Source organism: Anticarsia gemmatalis, chromosome 28 (assembly GCF_050436995.1).
Source record: "Anticarsia gemmatalis isolate Benzon Research Colony breed Stoneville strain chromosome 28, ilAntGemm2 primary, whole genome shotgun sequence".
Taxonomy (NCBI): Eukaryota; Metazoa; Arthropoda; class Insecta; order Lepidoptera; family Erebidae; genus Anticarsia; species Anticarsia gemmatalis.
This window is the reverse complement of record NC_134772.1, coordinates 876791-896493: the sequence shown is the minus strand read 5'-3', so window position 1 is coordinate 896493 and position 19703 is coordinate 876791. Positions and strand designations below refer to the sequence as shown.

Genomic DNA, 19703 nt, shown 5'->3' with positions numbered 1-19703 from the left:
TTCCGGTTTTTTTATATAAATATCTGACTCATGTACTAAATAGACTGACTAAATAGTATTTTTGTCATCGAGTTAAGCGGTACTAGAAAATGAGATACTTATTGTTATATAACTGCACTGGTTAAGGTGGTCGCCGCGTGTGGCGGGTTCGAATCCCACCCGGGACAAATATTTGTGTGATGGGCACGAGTATTTGTTCTGAGCATGGTTGTTAATTCATCTATATAAGTATGTATTTAGAAGTATATAAGTATGTTTATCACTTATCTGGTTACCATAGTACAAGCTCTGCTTAGTTTGGAATCAGATGACCGTGAGTGAGTTGTCCCAAAATAGTTTTTTTTTTAATAGTTCGTGAAAACCAATGAGATTTAATATAATATTTGACTACCTACACTGCATTCATCGCTGATATAAGTGCACACATAACTTCGGTTATTGACATAATAATCTTGACATAGACCCGGATTTCACTGAGTTATGTAATGGTGCTAGTCGCTAGACGGCTTATGTCAGTCTGAGAGTTGTAGCACACATGAAAGTTATACGCACTAGACGTAGGAGAAGGGAGCCGTGGCGTAGTCCTACTGCCTGTACTATTAAGCGAGCGTTTGACTTTAAAATGTTTTGATAGAAATAGTTTTTGTGATCTCCGTTAAAGTCGCTGATCAGTTTTTAACGCAAAATTGATCGATTGTGGATTATCGATAGTTGATAGTGGTAATAAAGCGACCGACGGGTGATGGTGGACGAATTCCGCAATCGTCTTTTGGATTTATATCTTGGTCTCCACACAGTTTCGTTGCTATATTCAGACACTTAAATTAAATGGCTTTAACTTTATGGTGCATATACGTACTACTACTACTACTTTGCGTTACTAGAACTACGGTCTGTTGACTAGGACCACTAGTCACTACTGGACTGAACGCTTCAAGGTGATAGTATCATATTAGGTCGGGGAAAAAGTCTTTTCGTATTATAGTATGTATGAACTTGTAATAAAATCTTTTCTCTACACAAAAAAACTCGATATTTGGGTACCTCACGAGCTCACCGAAAGAAACCTAATGAACTGTGTACTCATTTGTGATTCTTGAAGCCAAAGAGATTTTATTACAAGTTCATACATACTGTAATGCGAAAATACTTTTTCCCCGACATAATAATTCGTTTAAGAATTGATATGTGTGCGACAAGTCTAGTATCAAGTATTTTAATGTAGCATAGGTCTATTTTAGATTTTTTTGTACATAAAAAAACAAGTTTCCTTTAATTTCGAATGTTAAGCAGTTTTATTATAGATTCAGGTATTTAGTTAAGTACCTTCAATATTCTATTTTTATATCGGCCGTTATTTTTACGCCTAGGCATCGACATATACGGTAAATAATTACTTTATTTGTCTTTCAACGCGTCAATTCGTCTTTTTATTTGCGGAATACTCAAAAACTTTCAGATTAGCATTTCCAACTATGTAGGAGTCAGCTTCCAGTTTATAACATGGAGCGACTGTCTATCTGACCTCCACAACACAGTTACCTGGGTTATAACACGATACCTATCCGTAAAACTGGTTGTCAGACTTTCTTACTACTTAACGCCTGTGAAAGATCTTGGAAAATGACGGCCGAGATCCACAATTTCACGTGCCTTCCAAAACACGGAGGAACTCGATATAATATGTTGGTCACCCATCCGCTGAACGAACTCGGCAAGTGTGGCTTAACCTCGGAGATCGATCCACGTGGCTTTTGTTAATTAAGCCGAGCTGCTGTCAATTAGCTAATAAACATTATTTTATGCCATATTCAGCAATATGTATGTATGTGAAAATTAGCTACTAGTATTTTTTTCTCTGCTATTAATACTTTTTGTCCTTATATTGACAAACACATATATGACAAAAAACGCTTCTAAATATAACTATATAATTATTACATAATGTACTATGTAACAGTAAATTACCGTTAGTGGCACAGCAGTTTCTGATGTATGCGGACAAAAACAGACGGACAGATAGAGGTTAAACTGAATTAATGATTATGTATGTATGTTATGTTAATTTCTGTTTAGAATATGAGTCATAATTATCAATGATCTTAGCGTTACTACGTGCAGTCTCGAGTTCGATTCCCAAATAGTACTAAAACAGTTATTTCAGGTTTAGGTGTACTTTGTGTCCGTTGTTTGTATGTTTGTAAAAATCCCAGCACACAAGAGTAATTCTTAATATGGTACTTTTTTCTGATATAAATTAAGAATAGCGCAGTAATAAAAGTTATAGGTTTGCTTCATGAATCGTACGTTCAATTCTCGCATGGAATAGTAGTCATATTGACCATGGATAAGGGTTTTATCAGAGTGTATGTGATTTAATAATCGTAATCGGTAAACGATTTAACAAAGACAATTATTTTATTATAGGAATCGAACCCACGACTTATTTATTATTCCCTTTGCTTTTCCTACGGCACCATACAAAAAAATCACGCCTTCTTCACCATAGAGGTAGGCAGAGACTATTATATGCGTGCAATAAATTTATTTAACTACTAAACTCATTTATTCAAATCGTTATATACAAGTAATAAACAACCTCAAGTTGTAACAAAAGCAGTATATCTAAGTTAAATCTATACTAATATTATAAAGCTGAAGAGTTTGTTTGTTTGTTTGTTTGAACGCGCTAATCTCAGGAACTACTGGACCGATTTGAAAAATTATTTCAATGTTAGATAGTCCATTCATCGAGGAAGGTTATAGGCTATATAGCATCACGCTACGGCCATTAGGAGCGGAGTAGCAACGAAAAATGTTATAAAAACGGGGAAAATATGATATTCTCTCTTATGTGACGCAAGCGAAGTTGCGCGGGTCAGCTAGTTTAGATATAAATCTTTTGTTTTAACCGAAACAGTTAAAATATGTTCTATATAAAAGTTAATCAGCTATTATGTATTCAATAAGTGATACTATATACATTATTTATTCCATAGACTGCCGCTGTAGCGCGGTCGGGAGTGCGCGCGACTGCCGCGCAAAGGTCTTTGGTTCAAATCCCGGGTCAGGCCAAACATTAGTTTTTGAGCTTTTCAGGTTCAACAGTTGGTAAACGATTGTGGGTTAAGCAACACTTGGCGCGGTCATTCTATAGATGGGTGACCGCGTAGTGATATTTGAACTGAGCGTGTCCGTGCTTATATAAATATTATAAATATTAATAAATATTGAACTACAAATCGCTTTAACCTAAATATTTGGCTAAACCTTTGACAGGGTGATAGATTACATCTCAAGTAAATAGGTTATAAATTATGCTATTTTTAGCCGAAAAAATATATTATGTACTAAATTTTATATAAATAGCCATATGTATTCATAGGATATGTTTATTTACACATACATACATAATTTGACGGTTTATTAAACGCTAAAGTTAAAATTAACTGTATTATTTAAGTCACGTTCAAATGAAATATTAGTTAAGTTTTTTAAGTTCTTGATTGATGAAGATGTGGGTTCTATTCTCGTGTAAAATATGGTTAGTTCAAAGACAAAAATAGAAGTAATTTAAGGCACATCGTAACATTTTAGAATTGTTGAAAAAAGTGTTGTGTGACTGCTGCGTAGAGTTCTCAGGTTCAAATCCTGGTTCGGGCCAGAAAATATTTTCTGATCTTTTCTATGAAATCCTGGGATTGCTGATAAAAGATTCCTTGAAGTTAAGAAGTTGAGGTCGTTGACCTTCGAGTCTCAAAGAGCACGTAAAGCCGTCGGTCCTGCGCTTGACCTCTCACTGGTCGTGTCGGTTATCCCACTGGATTATGAGAGTGAAGGAATAGAGAGTGTACCTGTGTATTGTGCACACACTTGGGCACTATAAACAAAGTCCTGCACCGTTTATCAATTTCAATAACATCGCCTAGACACAATTATTACTATACTTTGTAAGATTGTTTGTCAATCATAATCTACAAAACAACTAAACCAAGATTGATTTGATTACAACCTAAAGATTTCTAAGAACAAATAATTGACCACAATACAGGAAAACCTAGAAAATCTATGAGTGTGATTCTTGGAATATTTTAATTACAGTACATATGTAAGCTTGGTCAGTAATTATTTAACCATAGATCTATAAAAATGTTACATAATTATTGCGCTAGCTGTCTTTGCGGTCTGGTCGGTAGCGTACACGTCTGTTGACCACGGTCTCGGGTTCGACTCGAAGGTCCAGCAAAGTGCTATTGGTCTTATCTATACTTCTATACTAATATTATAAAGCTGAAGAGTTTGTTTGTTTGAACGCGCTAATCTCAGGAACTACTGGTCCGATTTGAACAATTCTTTCAGTGTTAGATAGCCCATTTATCGAGGATATATTATTACGCTGCGACTAACAGGAGCAGAGTATCAGTATGTTTTTTACAAAAACGGGGAAAATTTTGACCCATTCTCTCTTATGTGACGCAAGCGAAGTTTCACGGGTCAGCTAGTTTTATAATATGTAGAGATTGTTCTTAATAGTAGCCTATAGTTTGGTAATGTGTCCGGTATATGACAATAGACTCGCCCCTTTTACATGGGACTAACATTGTTAATGGCGAAACGTGGTTGTATTTCATTCACTTCTGCCTACACCTTTGGTTATAACGTACGTGATGTTATGTATGTATATTTATTTCTAACTAGCTGACCCGCGCAACTTCGCTTGCGTCGCATAAGAGAGAATGGGTCAAAATTTTCCCCGTTTTTGTAACATTTTTCACTGGTACTCTGCTCCTATTGGTAGTAGCGTAATGATATATAGCCTATAACCTTCCTCGATAAATGGACTATCTAACACTGAAAGAATTTTTCAAATCGGACCCGTAGTTCCTGAGATTAGCGCGTTCAAACAAACAGACAAACAAACAAACTCTTCAGCTTTATAATATTAGTATAAATTTACATGTATATCTAGATTAATCAGTTTAAAGGTGACGAGTCGATTTCCTTACGGAAATACACTGGTATGCGCACAATATGCATGATACGGTAAAAGTATAAATACATCTTTTAAAGAAATGACTAGTATTTAAGACAGAAAAAAGCCATTACTACCTCCGTGGCGCAGTGGTTGAGGTCACCACGCCGCTACCACTGCGTCGAGAGGTCGTGGGTTCGATTCCCACACGGAACAATTATTTGTTCGGTCCATAAATAATTGTTTCGAGTCTGGTTGTACTTTGTTTCCGTTATTTGTATGTTTGTAAAAGTCCCCGCGACACAAGAGCAATTCTTAGTGCGGGAGTTGTCTTTCATAAAAAAAAATTACTGTCCCATTGCTGGGCAAGGGTCTCCTCCCGTTATGAGGAAGTGGTTAGGCCTTGAGTCCACCACGCTAGCAAATTGCGGGTTAGAGACTTTGCATACCTTGAAGACTGTTCTAGAGAACTCTCAGGCTTGTAAGGTTGCATCACGATGTTTTCCTTCACCGTTGGAACAAGTGATAATTATTTCTAATACACACATAACTTCGAAAAGTCATTGGTGTGTTGCCTCGAGTTCGAACTTGCAACCACTTGCATGGGAGGTACCAACTTATACCACTGGGCTATCACTGCTTAACTTTAAATGATTAATTTATATTTTCTAGTAGCCACGTGTAACTTTACCAGTGACAATGAGTGAACAAAGAGAGTAACCGCACTGACCGGTCCCTTGAGGTCATTGCGTGTAAATTTCCATTTCATACATACATAATATCATCCAAAGATGTATGAAATACATACACGTTTCGCCATTAACAATGTTAATCCCATGTAATAGGGGGCGAGCATATTGCTATATACCGGGCACGTTTAAAAAACTCCGGTCTGCTACTAACTCGGGAATCGAATCCGAGACATGATTTGCAGCCGGATACACTACTGAATAAACCGTAGAGGCAGTACCTGTATACACATATAACTACGAAAAGTTAGTTGTGCTCCCGGTCGATAAGAGATCTGTAGGTTAAGCAATACTTGGCACGGTTATTTCATAGATGGGTGACCACATAGTGGTATTTGAACGTAGCATTTCCGTGCTTCGGAGAGTACGTTAAAAATCAGTCCCGGTTGTTGTTAATTAAGATAACAGTCGTTAAGCCACGTCAAAGGCATTTCAGGCTACAACTTTGACACTAGGTTGACCACTAACCATACGTCAAAGTAATTCGATCGAAATTAAGTAAAATTCCATAACTTAATTCTTATGACGTCAGAACTAACACAATACTAATTACATCTTGTCATACAAGTTGAAATGGTACGATAATATCATACTAAGCAGTCTAGGAAATCCCATGGAAAACTAGACTATAGCCTTCAATAGAAAACAGAATTAAGTCACCTCACGCTAGCGGCACTTACGACGTTTTTCTACTTCAAAAGTTGAATGTCGCAATGACGCATTTCAATTCAAGATAGACTTATGTTATTCTACTGCACGTTTGTCGCAGTGGTTAACGTGGTTGCCGCAATAACCGTAGCGCTGCGTGTGGTTCGAATCCCACCCGGGACAAATCTTTGTGTGATGAGCACGAGTATCTGTTCTGAACCTGGTTGTTTATCTATATAAGTATGTATTTACAAGTATATAAGTATGTTTATCAGTTATTTGGTTACAGTACAAGCTCTTCTTAGTGAATGAAATGACCGTGTGTGAGTTGTCCAATGATATTTATTTATTTATTTGATACTAAGTTGTTATGATTATTATTTGAAATGGAGATTACTGACGTAGTCTTGTACTTCCGTTTGAGATAGGCTTAAGTTGTGCTATATTAAATGGCACTTAAGACCTTTTTAGTTTGGAAACTAGATCGTTAATGCGTATGACGCATTGATAATAGGAATTGTATTAGTACTTATGATAACTTGACTGCCTCTGCTAACCACTAGGTTCCGGATTCGATTACCATGTTGGACAAAGAGCTATTTAGTCTTTTGCTAATTTATCTATATGTAAAACTCTTCCGTTACTGAGTGAGTGACTGATGGACAACGCACAGCCGAAACTACTGAGTGTACAAACTTGAAGTTTGCCATGAAAATTCCTTAGTAAGTGTAGAGGAGCACTAAGAGAGGATTTTTTGGAATTTCACCTCGAAGGGAGTAAAAAACTAGTCTTCGTTTAAAAGAGACTTAAATACCTTGATATTATGTGGTTCTTAAGACTTTTTTCAGTCTTATAAATAGACTCTTCAACATAAAAGACTAATGATTTAGCTAGAAATAGGCTATTGCATTGTTTTTCTATGTAAGTGTAGGGTATTTTCTTATATGTGTGTTGTATTTTTATTTATAGAATGACGTAAGTAGAAAGATGATGGATATTTTTTTATTATATTGAACTGTGTATTTACAATTTCAGTTCTAAATGAGCTTAAGTGGTATTTTGTTAGTTTTGTTTTATGTAGTTTTTCGTTTGAAAGTTTTGAGGATTGTATTATAAATATTTTTATCAAAACTAGGATATCTAACCAGTAGTTAAGGAAAGAGTAAATAAGTAAATTCATCTTAACCAAAATGGGAATCAAACGTAAGACCAGTTGGAGGGGTGTCTTGACTATAAAGTTTCAGTAACAAATTTATACAATGATACCTACCAGGTTCAAATCCCAGTATACACATTTTCTTTCCATTATTGTTATACATTTCAATTCTATTCACTGATTAGTAAATAATACAAAATTATTTCCAGCCACATTATTAACATCAAATCAAATACTAAATAATCACGTGCACAAAACTAGTATGGAAGCAGAACTATAACAATAATCTATACTTACTAATATTATAAAGCTGAAGAGTTTGATTGTTTGATTGTATGTTTGTTTGTTTGAACGCGCTAATCTCAGGAACTACAGGTCCGGTTTGAAAACTTCTTTCAGTGTTAGAGAGCCCATTTATCGAGGAAAGCTATAGGCCATATATAATGATATGAAAAATGTTACAAAAACGGGGAAAATTTTGACTCATTCTCTCTTATGTGACGCAAGCGAAGTTGCGCGGGTCAGCTAGTTTTTTATAATGCACGTGTAAGCTAAACAACATAATATTAAGACGTGATATTTTATAAACAGTTATAAAAATAACACGTCTCAGCTAATCCGTAAGTCCGTTGTTTGTATGTTTGTAAAACTTCCCGCGACACAAGAGCTTTATGCTGAAGTTGTCTTTTTTAAAACGAAATTAAACTGTGAGCCTGATTGTTCATTTATTTATGTAAGTGTGTATTTACAAGTATATAAGTATGTTTATCAGTTATTTAAAAAAAATAATAATAAAAAATATTTATTTCTCTTCAAAGGTAAGTACAATTTTTCAGTGTTACAATGAATATATACAACAGAAAATAAACCTTTGAGAGACTTGAAGCCTGTACTAGGGTAGCCTTGTGTTACAGTTCTCCAGGCTCTCTCACTCTAGACCATTACAATTATAATAGCTCTGCTTAGTTTGGAATCAAAAGGCCGTGTGAGTTTTGATATAATAATTATTATTACCTAGGCAAAGGGTCTCCTCCTGAATTAATGGAGGGGTTAGGCCTTGAGTCCACCACGCTGGCTTAGACTTAAACAATATTTTAATTCCGCATACGCTCTATTTAACACAAATATCACACAAAATGCCTATCATTGTTCTAAATTTGTACAAAACCGGTACAGTAATGTTGTAACATTAAAATACAATCATCGAATTAATAATGATTTTATAGAATAATAAAATAAGTTCGTGTGTACTGAAATGAAAACTAGTTTTGGAATAAAGACCAGTTGCAAAGTTGATTGGCTATCGTGAGTTTGATTCCTATTGGACGTAAATATATAAACATATTATTAAATTTAAATTCTTTCGTATAGATTTCTTCAGTGGTCTGGGCGGTATTGTATAAAAAAAATGTTAACTTCTGTGGCCCGTATGCAACTACTGATCAAGAGGTCATGGGCTCAATTTTCGGTTCAAATGAGTACCTACACGGTTCATTGGATTTCTTTCAGTGAGGTCGTGAGGTACCCAAATATTCAGCTTTTTTGTGTAGAGAAAAGATTTTATTACAAGTTCATACATAGGTACTATAATGCGAGAATACTTTTTCCCCGACCTAATACATATAATTATTAATTCTCTAAAATTGGTGTTGTTTTAGTACCGTTTTAGGAAAAACCACGCCTATAAATTTCTAAAAGGGCTGGGCAGATATGATATGTTTTGAATATAATAATATATTATCATTTATGAATAATATTATTATTATAATCAAATTCCCAGACGTCTGGGTTTCTCTTTAAGTAAAAGTTTTTTATATAATAACTTGAAATAGATATTTTTATAAATAGTCGTGAATGCAATGTGCATACTGCATAGACTGGTTGTGGTAGTAGATTCGATTACCGGTTGTGATTAATTATTTAAAACAATCTTGTGCTTTTATCAATTAATATTTTGTTTAATTTTATGTCTTTATTACTTAGGCTGTAGAATATCTGATTGCTGATCATGAGGGTTTCGTGTCTATTCCCGGGTCGAGTAAATATTTTTTTTCTAATGTATAATATGTATTAACAAACATTACTTTTATGGAGTCGGTTAAAACACTACAAAATTCCTAGGCAAAGTCTCATAGCGTTTATCCTAGCCACAAGCTATCTCTGTGCCAAATTACATCAAAATCTGCTCAGTAATTTAGGCGTAATCAACAACAAACATCAAATCTTTGAACAAATATTGTTAAATAGGAAATAGCTACAGTAAATCACAACAAACCTATTAACTTAACAGACAAACAGACAAACATGTTCCGTAGTAATACGGATGACGAAACAGGTTCTATTTACATATTTTATAGTTTAATTATCGCCCTTAAGGTTATAGTAGTTTAAAGTTTATGGTATCGCGAAATTTTACTTGTCATGATTGTGAGGGAAATAGTAAATAAAATGTTTTTAGTATTTAGCCAACTGCGTAAGAGAGTATTTGTAGTTGCGTTACATACGTAGAAATACATCTAATATATGAAATTCTCGCGTCACAGTTATCGTTGCCATACTCCTCCGAAACGGCTTGACCGATTCTCATGAAATTTTGTGAGCATATTGACTAGGTCTGAGAATCAGCCAACATCTATTCTTCATACACCTAAGTGACACATTTTTTTTTATATGGCAAAGTAACGTTTAGCTGACCCAGCTAGTAATTTGATAAAATTATATTATATAAAGGGGAAAAACATAAGTTTTCGTTAGAAATACATAATCTGTGAAAATGTCAACTGTCTAACTATCACGGTTTATGAGATACAGCCTGCTGACAGACAGACAGACAGCGAAGTCTTAGTAATAGGGTCCCGTTGTACCCTTTGGGTATGGAACTCTAAAATTCATGTCTAAACGAAAGTTAGTACCAAACGAGAACCTAGATTTTTTACAAACAAACACATGTAAGTAGGTTTTCAAAATGACTACGATTAATCATGTTTCAAAAATACTAGATTAAAATTTCTCCAGTACTTTTCCGTAGTTTTTTACAAACAATATTGAACATAACCTAGAAAATACCGTTAAACGAGTTCGTAAACTTTCGATAGTTATTTAAAATGCTAATTTTAATGAAAAGTAAAAACGTTAAGAATAGTATTATTGTAAATACATCCTTGTATTGCACAGTAAAAGGCTATTTTTACAAACTTTTCGGTAAGTTAAATGTCAAATTTGGCACGTGTCAAAATAATTACAGAGTGGTTTAAATGTGTCTGTTATTTAATTAAGTTGACAAACAAAAAGGCACTGGAATTAAAATATAAATATAATAAATAGTATCTATGTATTTTTGTTTTAACGAAAAGTAGTTATTTTCTGTTTCTTTTTTTTTATAATAGACAACTCCCGCACTAAGAATGGCTCCTGTGTCGCGGGGACTTTTACAAACATACAAACAACGGACACAAAGTACAACCTGTACAATACTGTATTTTGGCGAGAAAAATACAAATAAAAAATAAAATATGTTTAATGATTTCAGCAAAAATTAAGAAAACGTGTTATAATATGCATGATAAATTTATTACTATGATATAATGATGAATTACTTTAAAAATATAAAAAAAGAAAGTAAATATATACATAATTTGTATAATAATACAATTTACTTATTACGTCAAATTAAAAATAATCATATTTCGTAACAACCATGTCTCATTATGCAGCATTTAAATTTTATTTAAATAGAGCACTTTGTATTTATAATCATTAATAAATTTATTTAACAAAAAAATACGTGCTTTTCATAATTACATTTAAATACCAGAAGTGCGAAATTGGGAAAATTTTAAGTCAAACTGGTGTTTGAATGAAAATTATTTTGTACTACATAAAATCACGCCTTTTTCCCATAGGAGTAGGCAGAGATCAAAGAACACCACTTGGTACGATCCATACAAACTTCCCTTGCCTCATTCACATACATACATTTTGTCATACACGGCGAGAAAAAATAAAAATATGATAGAATAGAAATTTTGCAAACCATTTTATCGCAAAATAAATATCGAAAGATTGTTCAAAAATCCAAAATATGTCCTTGAACTATCAAGTTTTTTCCAAAATATTACTTTTAAAGGACACTTATAAGACGGAAACTAAAACTAGACATTTTATACAGATCAAATACCTAAATTAAAATAATCTACATCTTTTAAAAAACTTGAAAAATATCCTGTTTTTATATTTTCTTTGTTCAATCAATAAACTGTACACGATTTCTTTATTTCAATGCAAAAGACAGATTTTGTTTAGAAATAATAATAGTAATTACAAAGTTTAATGATAATTATTACAGAATTATACTTTATTTATATTTTTAATATTTTTTAAATTACTTAAATAACCTCTGTCAAAATTACCTTATGTTTTGCATTATATATTTATTTGAGAATTATCAGCGTGTCAAATCCTCTTTTTTAGAAACAATTTTAAGTATTTTTTAGCATTATTATTATATTTCATTTTACCTTTACCTAAATATAAATTGTTTTTCATCCCCAATAAAAAAATACCTATTTAAGCTACCACCTAGGTATCTTTCAAAATTTCTATAAGTATTCTATATCAAGAATATTGTTCTTAAACTCTATAATAACTGTTTATAACCACTCTATTATTCTTTTAACATTATTAAAACAGTTTGCGAAGTAATAAGTGTCAAAAGTTAATAGTACCTTAGAGTATAATTACATGAAACTGTCACAACTCAACGATAACAATCATAGTAATTAAAATATCATTAAAAGCCATTAAAAACAAAGAATTTTACGTAACTTAATTTATAATATTTAAACAAATAAATAAAAATGAATCACCGGAATGTATGTACGCGCAATTATTTTTAACAATAAACTTAATTGGATATTTTTTGTATGTTTGTAAATTTCGGGATAAGGTTTGTGTGGGGTCGGTGGGATCTAAATTCCCATGGGAATGGAATCTGTGGGATAAATAGTAGCATAGTAATGTTATAAATAGAAAAGATATGTATTTATATCTGTATTTGGATCAAAAGTATTCAACGGATTTTAAAAATCCTTTTACCGTTAAACATTATCATTGATTACTATAGGCTAGTTTAATTGTAAGAAAATAATAAATATCTATCCATGCGAACCCGGGACAGGCTGCTAGTATATAACGCAAATATGTTCAAATTATGAAAAATATTATTTTTATCTATGCACATCTGGGTTGCCATTAGCAAATAAAATTTCGCCCTTAATTTAAATAATTTGACATCAATTTGCGTAAATTTGTTTAATTATATTTCACTTGAACCGTGAAATAGTTAGTTAATTAGTTTCGTAATGATATTAGTTATTCACATTTCGAGCCTTCTAAATTGCGAATTCGTTTCGTCATATAATTTTAAACAAAACTGTCTTCCGAAATCGAAATATTTGAATAAGAAGATTATTGTTTCAAAATTCTTTGATAATATATTTTACGGGGAATTTTTAAATATCACCAGAAACTGTGTTTAAGATTATCTAAATTATGTTTTGTAAAACATTTAATCTCATTAGAACATTATAATATTTATCTTTATTTTTGTGCAATTTTGCCTTTATTTTATTGTATAACTGAATAAACTATTATTTCTCAAATACATAAAACAATTTTTTATATTGTCAAAAAAATGTTGTATCAAAATCAACACTCTTTTTAAAAATAAATAAATCACGAATACTTTAACGGCTAAATAAACTGAAAAACACTATTTTACACATCAAATTAATAGCTAACACTATAACAGCTACCTAAAAATCGTGAATTCGTATTAAAATTAATTTCAGTAAAAAATATCGACTTACATTTAGGCTGCCTCCCAATTTGTCCTTTCCGTCTTCTCTCGAACAATCGATTGATAATCGCGTCCTTTTTGTTGTTAAATTCCAAATCATCATTAAATTTACTATTCAAAGCTTCACATTCTACAAAATTTGCTTCAAAATTCTCGATCTCCGATCTCCTTATTCCTTGCGGCAAATCTTTCAGTTCACTTGTATTTACTGAAGAATATCTCCTATTCGCTACACTATTCCAAATTTGCACTAAGTCCTTCATTTTAACAGAAAACACGTCCACACTAAATAGATGTTTCTAGTAATCGATTCTTAATATTGTTTTAAAACACGATTTAATTAAAATATCAATGACACATATGATTCGAGTTAATCGTCATCAACAACACTAAAAACATTTGAATTTAGAATCCATCCACAGATTGTCACATCCCAATTCGTTCTTGTTTACACTTTTGTTTTTTCGATTTTTTTTTTATAATAAAGTGTGTTTCCGATTACGTTGATTTGAAAAGCGCGCGCTAAGAAATAAAGATAGGCATGGATTGCAATGTTGACTGCACCTTACGTCGTATGTATCTAATGAGATTCGCGGACCGCCGTGCTCTTATATATAAATTTCGCAAGCTACGCGCTGCGGTGACGTAGGAAAACCAGTTTTTTTTTAATAAATACTCCTCTTTTGTTACAATACTGGTGGGCATTGTGGGTCGTAGGCCAATTATGGATTAAGATTAAGTATATAACAATAACTCGATTTAAATCTCGATTGCCTCGGGGGTCCAAAAGTAACTTAACTAAGCTATATTTTTTTGCAATTTTCGCCAAATTAGAGGCATATAAATATTATTTAATAAAGTTAATTTTCAGTTTATTTTTTCGTAAATCTAAAAGTATTTTTCAAAATTAGGCTATGTGTCTCTACAAATATAGGTTCGTTCCCTTATTCAAAGGGTTGTAGTACAGGGAAGGCCAAAATTAGTTTTTGTATTACAACTATTTATGACTCAGAATTTTTTTAAATATAATTCAAAATTAGGTTACAGTGTATCCCAAAAAATAGGCACATTCCCTTTTCCAAATAAATAGGACAAGAATTTGTCTTTCTTGTAAGGGAGTATATTGCACCTTTTTTCAATACTCATAATCAAAGTGGTTTAAAATTTAAAAAAATATACGAAAAAATAAACCGTATTGATTGACTTATATGTATGACTCATGTTTCTGTTATGTAATAGTAAGATTATGTTTACTAAGAAGTAAATAATAATATATACTAGTTATTGCTTGCGGCGTGACGTTAAAGAATTTCCCTTTGAATTTTTCAAGGATTTCCGGGGTAAAATGGGATTTTGTACTTTTCCATGGGAATTTTTTAGGGGTAAAAAATAAATTTAGTTTGTCAGGGATATCGCACTTTGCAGCCAAATCGGTTCAGTCGTTCTTAACTTACCATTCCCTCATTTCAGTTGAGATCTTTGCCCAACAGTAACTGTGGGACACTTATTTCTACCACAATCAAAATAAATAAAAACCCATTAATGTCCCACTGCTGGGCAAGGGTCTCCTCCCGTGACGTGGGAGGTTAGGCCTTGAGTCCACCACGCTGGCCACGTACGGGTTGGGGACTTTGCATACCTTCAAGAACTGTTTTAAAGAACTCTCAGGCATGTAAGGTTGCATCACAATGTTTTCCTTCACCGTTGGAACAAGTGATAATTATTTCTAATACACAAGTAACTTGGAAAAGTCACTGCTCGTACTTCTATTAATAAAGATTAAAAAAACATGTACATCCGTTAATAAACTATAACTATATTATTACTTTCCGGTTTTAATTACACCAAAAATGATTTACCCATTTAGGGTGCACGTCATAACATACATACATACATCCTATTTGAAATATTAATCTATTTATAATGCAACACTAAGTGCTTTTTTAGTCATCCGCGTTACCTAAATTCCCAGTGAATTGTCGAACATTTTTGGAATGATTCCATACTATCAAAATAAATTTAATAAAAATTAAGCCAGTGTCCCACTGCTGGGCAAGGATATTTTCCCGGAATGAGATAGAGTTTAAACCTTAAGTCCACCACACTAGCCTCCACGGCGCAGTGGTTAATGTTACCATGCCGCTGCGTCCAGAGGTTTGGGTTCGATTCCCACAAATATTTGGGCGACCCACAAATAGTTGTTTCGGGTCTGATTGTACTTTGTGTCCGTTGTTTGTATGTTTGTAAAAGTCCCAGTGACACAAGAGCAATTATTCGTGCGGGGGTTGTCTTTCAAAAGAAACAAAAAGGATTTTGTAAAGTAAAGAACTATTTTAAAGTTCTTTTAAGCATTGCGAGGTTTCAACAGCAATGTATTCTATTACAGTCTTAATTAGAATTAAGACTAGTTAGTAAGACTAAGAACCTATTCTTGTTAGATAATAATGATGTAGGCAAAACCGCCGCACTAATTTCGATAAAATTTAAGGTAGGTATAGTTTTATGACCCTCTGAAAAGGCGTCTTTTTAATCATAGTTTCTTATGGGATAGGTAATGAAATTCTGTACGCGAGAGAACCCGCGCGATTGAACGAGTATTAATAAACATAAAAAGGTATATTTTCAATGAAATTAAATACTACAAAGGCCTCCGGGACCACTCTTTCCTATATTTTATTGAGTCATATTGTAAATGAGTTATCTACGTATGATCATGACGTTGGCATACATTATTTATACCGTTTGTGCGTTGAAGGCATAATATACATACATATAAGGAGTTTTTATACCTAGTAGTTGTTCTTTTTCTTTATTAAAAAAAAACAACACCCTCACTAAAAATTGCTCTTGTGTCGCGACTTTTACAAACATACAAACAACGGACACAAAGTACAACCAGGCCTATAACAATTATTTGTGGATCGCACATAAATTGTCACGTGTGGGAATCGAACCCACGACCTCCCAACGCGATACACTGGTAGTGGCGTGGCGACCACCTTAACTATGCTACGGAGGTATGTATGTGAATTGCCATTGTGTATTATATGGGTCTATGGTTCAAAATCAATATACATTACGTTATAAAGTAACTAAATGAAACCTGCAACTTTTTATCGTATGGTTAGTGGTCAACCTAGTGTCAAAGTTGTTGAAAGGTCTTTGACATGGCTTAACAACTGTTATCTTAGAAGAACCGATGGACCGATTTTTGAGGTGCCCTCCGAAGCACGGAGACACTTGGTTCAAATATGCGTATGCGGTCACCCATCTATAAAATGACTGCGGCAAGGGTGCGAAAAGGGTAGGGTGGCTACTGCACTGCGCTCAGGCAAGAGTTTCATCCCGGAATTTGGTGATAAGTCAAGTTCTGACCACCACGCTGGCCAAGTAGACTTAACAATACTAAACATTCCCTTCAATAACAGTTTATTTTTTAACTCTCATGACAATTTACGTGCCCTATGTATCACGGAGACGCTGAGCTCAAACACTGCACCTACATCTATGTAATGTCATTACTTACTCATTGATCGTTTACCCACCGGTGAGAAAAACTGGCTATGATAATGTGCCCTTTAAATAACTATAATAATAGTAAAGTTATAGTAATTAAATACATCCAATTTAAGCATGGTGCTTAAGTATATTTACTGCAAACTATGTTATGTTAAGTTGGTAAAGTTATAACCAATAAGAATACGACAAAAGAAATAAAAGTTTTATGAAGAAAAGGGCTTTCGTGGCGCAATGGTTAAGGTGCTCACTGCTATTATTGCATCGGAAAGTTGTAGATTCAATTTCAATATCGAATAAAAATTGCCGTTCGCTCTGCAGCGCTGGCAGCGCTAGATCATGCGACTGCTGCGTAGAGGTTTCAGGTTCAAATCCCGAGTTGGATCAAATAAGTTGTTTCGAAGTTTTTCTCTGAAGAAATTCTCAGTGACTGCCTGGAGCTAGGAAGTTGAGGTCACAGACCTGCGTGTCTCGGAGAGCACGTAAAGACTCGTGTGCCTGACCTCTCACTGGTCGTGTCGGTTATCCGTCCCACCGGACTATGAGAGTGAAGGAATAGAGAGTGTCCCTGTGTATAGTACACACGCGACACTATAAACAAAATCCTGTACAGTTGTTTAGCTTTTTACTGAATCCTTAGCTGAACATCGGCTAAGGCATAAATGGCTTTACTACATAGTGAAAGTAGGAACCAAAAAAAATTATAAAAATAACCTTTTCCCTAAGAAATCCGCCATCAAATTCCTTTCTCTATGACCTTCAATCAAAGTATATAAACATTCTATAATACTGACGCATGCAGGCCGTATAAATAATACTTTAGCCTTATATGAAAAACAAAGAATAAGGGCTCGTCTTACTGTCAGTTGAAGCGCTCATAGTCAGTTGCGCTCACCGGTCGGTAAACTATCTATGGGTTAAGCAAACCTTGGTGCGGTCAATCGATAGATGGGTGTCCGCCTAGTGGTATTTGAACTGCGCGTCTCCGTGCTTTGGAAGGCACGTAAAAAGTCGGTCCCGATTGTTGTCAATTAAGATAACAGTCGTTAAGCCACGTCAAAGGCCTTCGGGCGGCGTGAATAACTTTGACACTAGGTTGACCACTAACCATACGATAACAAAAATGGAAAATACTAGCTTTCCAGGCGCGGCTTCGCTCGCTTGGAAGTTCACCCGCTTCGAAGAGGAATTATCAAAAATCCTCTTACTAAATCGGAATCTTCATACTAAATTTCAAGTTTGTACGCTCAGTAGTTTCGGCTGTGCGTTGTACATAAGTCACTCAGTAACGGAAGAGTTTTATATACATATACTAGCTGACCCGGCAAACATTGTTTTGCCATATAAATAAAAAAAATAGTGTCACTTAGGGAACGAGAAATAGATGTTGGCCGATTCTCAGACCTACTCAATATGCTCACAAAATTTCATGATAATCGGTCAAGCCGTTACGGAGGAGTATGGCAACGAAAACTGTGACGCGATTTTTTTTGTGAATCTAAACCATTCTCAGATCCCCTTGAACACACAAAAAAAATTTCATCAAAATCGGTCCAGTCGTTTAAGAGAAGTTCAGTGACATACACACTTACAGAAGAATTATATATATATAAAGATATTGTTTGTGTACTTGAGGAAAATTTTAAAATTCAGTCTGCTATAAACAAAGCCTTAACCTTATAGAACTTTCTAGATAATATTAAAGTAAAAGTACATAAAAACACGTTTTAAATCATTCAGCGCCGAGCATCGAACTTGAGACCTTGACTACTCATAATAACGCACCATTTCTTACTGGTATTTCGAATATGTACCTTATTCGGTTATTTAAGGACAATTTTAACCGGAACTTTATTATGTACTCATTGACCTACCCGACTTCGCTTGCGTACATCATAGTAAAACCCTTATTTAAGCCGTATAAGGACTTATCTTAAAAATATGTCTTTCACTATCTTTCCGCCCGCGACTCTGCTCGCTTTGAATTTCACCCTCTTATGAGAGGAATTTCTAAAAATCGTCTCTTAGTGCTCCTCTACACTTTTTAAGGAATCTTCGTACAAAATTTCTATTGACCCTGCCGTTTCATGTATCTGCTATAATAGAAATTTCATCAAAATCGGTACGGCATTTTAGTCTTAAATACAAATAGACAGAGAGACTGTCGTAATTATACTATTAAATATAAATATGGAAGTATAGATGTTTTATGCAAAACTTGTTTTTTAGGAAGCTTAAATATAATTGTTTTGATATTTAAATTGCTTTATTGGCGCCAACAATTATTAAGATTTGTTTTAGCGTTAAATAAAAAGCGTTTTTTTATTTAACAATAATGCGTTGTTCTCATGGTATATTATATTATTCTCAATAATAGCCCGGAGTATGGAAACGAGGTTCTCCTCGCTAATACATGAGACTCAAAATGTAAAGCACGAAATGTAGGATTATTTCATACACCTCTAACTACACCTTCGAGTAAAACAGGCGTGATGTTATACTAATAACTAGCGGACCCGACAGACGTTGTCCTGTCTAATAAATTTTAAAATTTATTAAAAAAACATTGTCCAGCGGACAAAATTGTGAATCTAAACCATTCTCAGATCCCCTTGAACACACACAAAAAATTTCATCAAAATCGGTCCAGTCGTTTAAGAGAAGTTCAGTGACATACACACTTACAGAAGAATTATATATATAAAGATGTTACTGACGAAACGTAGCTGTATTTGAGACACCATTTCACATACCTTCGGGTATATAATACGTCTATATTCGAACCTAATAAGGAAGCATCGCGAA

The 19703-nt window shown here is 33.8% G+C and overlaps 1 protein-coding gene across 2 annotated transcripts in view; it reads right to left on the bottom strand.

Annotated features, from left to right (window-relative positions):
- Positions 1 to 19703, bottom strand: part of LOC142984835 (scavenger receptor class B member 1-like) — a 97817-nt gene that overhangs the window by 54990 nt on the left and 23124 nt on the right. Inside the window, exon 1 of one of the 2 annotated variants that reach the window (XM_076132683.1) lies at positions 13393 to 13971. The exons of the other annotated variant lie outside the window; for it this stretch is intronic. Within the exon in view, the coding sequence (XP_075988798.1) occupies positions 13393 to 13645 (253 nt within the window). The 5' untranslated portion in view covers positions 13646 to 13971. Of the gene's footprint in view, positions 1 to 13392; positions 13972 to 19703 lie in introns of those variants that run through there. 2 annotated transcript variants of the gene reach the window in all.